Source organism: Elephantulus edwardii, unplaced genomic scaffold (genome assembly GCF_000299155.1).
Source record: "Elephantulus edwardii isolate Elephantulus edwardi_28Jun2011 unplaced genomic scaffold, EleEdw1.0 scaffold00010, whole genome shotgun sequence".
NCBI classification, from domain to species: Eukaryota; Metazoa; Chordata; class Mammalia; order Macroscelidea; family Macroscelididae; genus Elephantulus; species Elephantulus edwardii.
In genome coordinates, this window is record NW_006399760.1 from 18,107,463 (window position 1) to 18,113,293 (window position 5,831).

Genomic DNA, 5,831 nt, shown 5'->3' on the forward strand with positions numbered 1-5,831 from the left:
TTAGGGCTCTTGTACATAGGGTCGCTATGAGTCGCAAACGACTCGATGGCACATAACAACAACAACATGTTAGCATTGGCAAATAAAGGAGCCCTGGTGACATAGGTTGTAGGGAGCCAGCAAACATAGGAGCATCCACTTTATGCCTGTTCCTATGCTGCTCAGTGGTGGAAAACTCAGTGTTCTCAAAGGCAGAGACAAAACACATAAACCTTCTAGTACTAGCATATGAGAATAAATCCTGATGAGGATTGTGACAGGAGCAGTGGCCTCAGCTAAAGGCGTTCAAGTTTAAAAATGCCTTGTGGTTGCCAAACTAAGTGAGATTCTGAGCAAAATCTTCCATAGCTGCAAATGTCCTATCACTGTTTGGAATCTCAGATAAGACTTGCCAGTATCCTACATTTAAAAAAAAAAAAGTTTATCTGCAGTTTCTTGTAGTTGTCAGAAGAGACAGAAGTCACCTTAGTATTCAAAATAATTGGGTAATTATTTATATGCCTAGTCATGCTCTTTAAATGGGACTCACACTCCCAGGGGCCCCACAGGACAGAGTAGAACGTCCCCCTCAAGTTTCCAAGATTAATCTTTACGGAGCCGACTGACATATCTTCTTACATAGAGACTGAACGGTTCAAACTGTTGGGCTTTTTGGTCAGCAGTTAAGCACTTAACTAACCACTGTACCACTATGGGTATAAAGGAGGAAAAGAAATTAGCAGAATGGGCAGAGGGTATATAATAACTGTAGAAGTGGTTCATTTCGATTTGACCAATTTTAGCAATCAGTTCAACAGCTTCACACAATGTAAACTTTAAAAATAGCACATGTAAGATGCTGTGTTACTCAAACATGTCCAATGAAATGCTGAGTGCAAAGAACGCGTCAGACGAATCATAGATGTCCTGAAACCATCATTTTTTATCTACTCAAATAGTTAAATCATTTCGATTTTTAGGAAAACGTGATAGACCTAGACACAGCCATTCAGGTGTAGTCATGCAGCTGTTTCTCACCTGGAACGTGCACCAGCATTTTCGCTTTTTTCTTGTTGAACTGCAGATGCCACACTGCTCCAGAGAGAGCAGAGGGAGCTCCCTAGTGGCCAGCGTGGGCAGTTCAGCGCGCACCCTTCCCAAGCCGCCCAGGCAGGCTGCCAGAGAGATCCGGTGCCGCACACCTCGAGAAACAAGCTGCGTTGGGCCTGTGACCACCTTTCTAGCAATATGACCGAGTTGTGGAAGAAGCGTGTGAAAGGGAAAGAATTCATTTCCTTCACCTCGTGTGTTCATTTTTCAAAAATAGGCCTGTGACTTGATCATTAGTATTCAGGGGGAGAATCTGAGAATGCTTTGTCGTCTGAATTTACCAAATGTGAATATAAATTGGCTTTCTCTGGTGGAATTGGCACTTTTGTTTTCTGATTAGGAAACTAAATTGAGATTTTGCTTCTTTACTGTATTAATCAGCTGTGTTGTTTCCATTAATTCTAGAAGTGGAAAGCTAAATAACCATTTAGAAGCTGCTATTCACGAGGCCATGAGTGAACTGGACAAAATGTCTGGGACTGTAAGTTAATTTATTTTTCCATTATGCTGTGCTTTTTTTGGGGGGGTGGGGGAAATCATATTATACTTTTTTGGTATAAACTTTTGAATAATATCAAACAACTCACATCATAGCCATACTAAATTATTACACTGGAAAAAAGATGGATATCAAGAAGGATTCAAAGGAATATATTTTTTTTTTAAATAACCTAGCAGTGGTAACTATGTATTTTTATGAGATAAGTAACTTTTGCTTTTAAACTGAGAACAGGAAGGTACTAAAGTTCAAATCATAGCCTTCCAGTACTGTTGTCCAAATATTCAACAATGCAAATTTCACTTGGTCCATGGAACAAAAAGTGAAATTCAGCAGTTGGGCCAAGGCCAGCTCTCATGTGCCAATGTTGCAAGATATTTTCATTGTTCATGAGATGCTAAAAATAGAGCTTTTTATGTGATGGGTTGTGGTTTTGGTTTCAGTTTATTCCCCTCTCCACAATTTTCTCAGTGTTGACAGCTATTTTAAAAATATCACGACACTATCTGGCTAAAGTAAATGCATCCTCAGACCTCATTTGCAACTACAGAATAGCATGTGCAATCTATAAAATCTTTTCTCAATTATCAAGGTTCTCAGTCTTTTTACCAAAAACTATAAAACCTGTTGAATCAAACTCATTGCTGTCTAGTTTATTCTGAGTCATTGGAACCTTACAGGACAAAGTACAATTGCTACAGTTTGCAAAGCGGTAATGTGTAGACAGGGGGTTGCTGCCTCTTTCTCAGGGGCTGGTGGGTTCAAACGACCTCTCTTATGGCTATAGCAGCCAAACACTTGACCACTGTGTCATCAGAACTCCTTACCAGAAGTCTAGAGGGGAAGAGGTAACTTCTTTTTAAAGTTCAAATATGCTTTTTACTTTTAATAGCATTGACTGTTGCTATTGTCTGGATGTTATTTTCTAATATGTGATTGAGGTGAAAAAGATATTAGAGTTCTGATCACTCTTTGTAAACCTATCCATTCATTTTAGTTATTTGTTTTATGAATGGCAGTAAAATTTGCTTTATTGGATACGGTGACTATTTATAATGGTACAAATTGCAGTTGAAAGAACTCCTGGGTTTATTTTCACTCTTCCACCTGTAAAATCATACTCCTGTGAGGTTTCTAATACAGTGTTGAACATTATTAGTTCCATATGTTTTATATACACACACATATATGTATATATTTCTATAGAAACATAGGCTAACCGTGTGCTGTCTCTGCATTCCATGATATCATATTGTTGTTGTTAGGTGTGATTGAGTTAACTATTGACTCACAGGGACCCTATGAACAACAGATTGGTAGTTTAAAAATTTGCCACTCTGTTGGAAGCGTTTGCACAACCAAAATTGGCAAGTGCTACAGTGGACTTGTGCTCCTCCTACAGAATGCTGGCTGCCACACTTTCACTACACCACTTCCTGGGGACCCATTCTGTATTCCTGGATTTTGACCTTGCCTCCTTCCATCAGCAGCCATAATGAAACATGGGGAAGGAACCTGATCATCTCCCTAGCTGCCCTTCTGTCACACAAAAGTACTGCTTTCTAATACCTGGCAGTCTTGCTCCAATGCTCCCTGGTCTTCTGCAGTCTAATGCACAGCCCCACGTGCCGTTAGTTCCTTCGTTACTATACGGAGAGAGTTGTGTAAATTGCACTTCCCAGACTACACAGGCTCAGATCTGCCAACAGATGGTAGTGGTATTCTATTTTCCATCCTGACTTGTCTCATAAATAAACATCTTAGGCTGAGCTGTGCGTACATGTTCTTATCATCTTCAACTCTTCTGAGGAGTTGTAAAATAGGGAGACTGATGAAAAGAAGGTAAAAACATGTTTGGTGAGTGTTTACTTTCCCTGTACTAATGAAATTGATGATCCAGGCCTAGATGTCTGGTGGAGAAGGCTTTATTTTTGTCTTGAATGTGCAGTGGGCGTAGCAACTACATATTGTATTTCCTGCACTTGATTTTCTCCAGTCACCTTTTGTGCACCTGGTGTTTATTAGAATCCTTGGAGGGTCTCTCTGCTTATTGGTTTCGAGGATCCTGCATTTTCTGCAGTGACCATGGATGCACTAGGAGTAGGGTCTTGGTGAAAATGTAAATGCCTCCAGGATATCAGTGATTGGAAATGAGAACCACAGCCTGTCTCCTGCTCTACTTTTTGTTGGAATTTGTACCCTGCATTTTTATTTCAACCTTTTGTTTTCACTTCTTTCATTCCAGGTTCACCAAATCCCACAGGGAGACAGACAAATGAGACCCCCCAAACCCAAGAGGAGGAAGATCTCCAGATAACAGGGACTGCTTCACCAATGCACAGTGTTTATCAAATGGAACATGCACAGACATATCTGTATATAGGTATTGATATAGCTACGGTTATATCAGTATTTATACCATGGCAAATAGCTACCACCACCACAGGGTGCTAAAAGAAACAGTGATATAATATTTTTTTGATCAGGAAGGATAATGAATGCTGGAAAAATGAATCTGAAAGCTCCGAAAGATGCTAGTGATGAATGGTCAAGAGATTAATGAGAAACTCTTTTTCTATTATACTAAATTGTGATTATAAGAAATAGTCCAAATGTTTCTGAGGAATTTTCAATGTTGTATATAGAAAATACAGAATTTCATGGTGATATCAGACATGTAAATATTGTACAATATTGTCATGTACAAGCGTACCTAATGCACACTCTATCTTTTATTGTACAAAGAAATAGTGTACAAAATTCTCTGGTTTCTATTGAGTACACCTAGCAGAGACTACCAGTGTAAAGTGACAAATAAAGAGACAACCTAAATGCTTTTCTACGATAATGTAAAAGATGCTGTTTTTGTATTTAACAGCAGAGAAAAGGCATGATGATGTAATACCTGAATTATGACATACACTTCACACCACCGAGTGTTTGCTCTGTTATCTGCCTGGCGTGGACTTGCCTGGAAGTGCTCAGCTCGATGTCAGGTGTCTAGGAGATTGCAGCCTTGCCAATTTCTAAAGGGATGAGGGCTCACAGGTCTAAATTGAGAATGCAGAAACTGCAACCATTTGTTGCATATTTTTTTTACCTAAGTTTTAAAATAGAGTAGGTTTTATATAATATATATATATATGAAAAAAACTTAGATGTAATATTTTATTCAGCCATTTCTGTAGGTAATGTTTCATAGCCACCTGTTGGAACTAGCGCTCTTTCACTGCACCACCACTGATGAGAATTGAGTTTTTAGCACTTAGATGACAAGGTAAACTTTCTGTTTTCATACATGGGGATGAAACCTCCTTTTTGAAGCCAGTCTCAGACTTAACCCTTTCATGCTGGGTGTTGGACATACACCCTCCACAACATAATCAGGCTCTCAGGTTTCTTGGGAAGCTGCTATCCCATTTGTAGTGCATGCAGCCACCTGGTGGGGACCTTTGTGAATCTGAAGAAACAGGCCTCACTCTACCAATCCTCCTGCCACAATCCATTTGGGACCTATATGTCCCACATAATTATATAAAAATCTCGATATTACCTCAATTTTTTTCTCCTTGCCTTCCAGCATGCCTTCCATTACTAAGAGAAAAAACAAACAATAAACCACATGTTATCAACAAAGAAATTTAAAGCAGAAAATAATTCAGTCATGAAAGGGTTAAGGTTGATTATGAATCTTATTTTGTTCCTTACCCACATCACCCAAAGTTGGGGGTGAGGGGGAGACCACCTCAGCACTTTTCCTTTCCACTTGTTAAGTATTACTTAAACAGAAGTGAAGGTGGCTTATAAAATTATTAGCAATGGTAATTTTATCAGTATTATGTAACATATCAGATTTATTTTATTTAAAGAATTATTTATACCATTAGCAGATACTATATATATATTAATGTGGCTGAAATGTGCAGGTTAAATCTATTAACCAAATTATTTATATTATATTAAGAAAAAAATGTGAAACAAATCTAGAGAAAAAAATACAAGTATACAAACCTAAAACTGTGAGCCATTGTAAAGTACAAGGTAATTAATAAGAAATGTAGCACAACATCATTTCCCGTCTTTTTTTCACAGTGTGGTGGTGGGTCAGTCCTGTCTCCAGCTTGACCTCAAGTGATCAATGGTCAAAGAAAGGGATCTGTTACCCGTTTGTTCTTGGAACCACCATCTTAAACCCCTAATGAACGCAGAGGTTTACTCTGGCCTGGGGTCTACCCAGTGGCAT

General features: G+C 38.8%; 1 protein-coding gene across 1 annotated transcript in view; it reads left to right on the forward strand.

Annotated features, from left to right (window-relative positions):
- The window catches only part of LOC102847513 (methyl-CpG-binding domain protein 5-like), a gene marked incomplete at its 5' end in the record, with an annotated part of 103,178 nt that extends 98,761 nt beyond the window's left edge, over nucleotides 1-4,417 (forward strand). The window contains 2 exon segments of the mRNA XM_006880812.1: nucleotides 1,495-1,570; nucleotides 3,834-4,417. Of these exon segments, the coding sequence (XP_006880874.1) occupies nucleotides 1,495-1,570; nucleotides 3,834-3,905 (148 nt within the window).
- Between the last annotated feature and the right edge of the window lie 1,414 nt (nucleotides 4,418-5,831).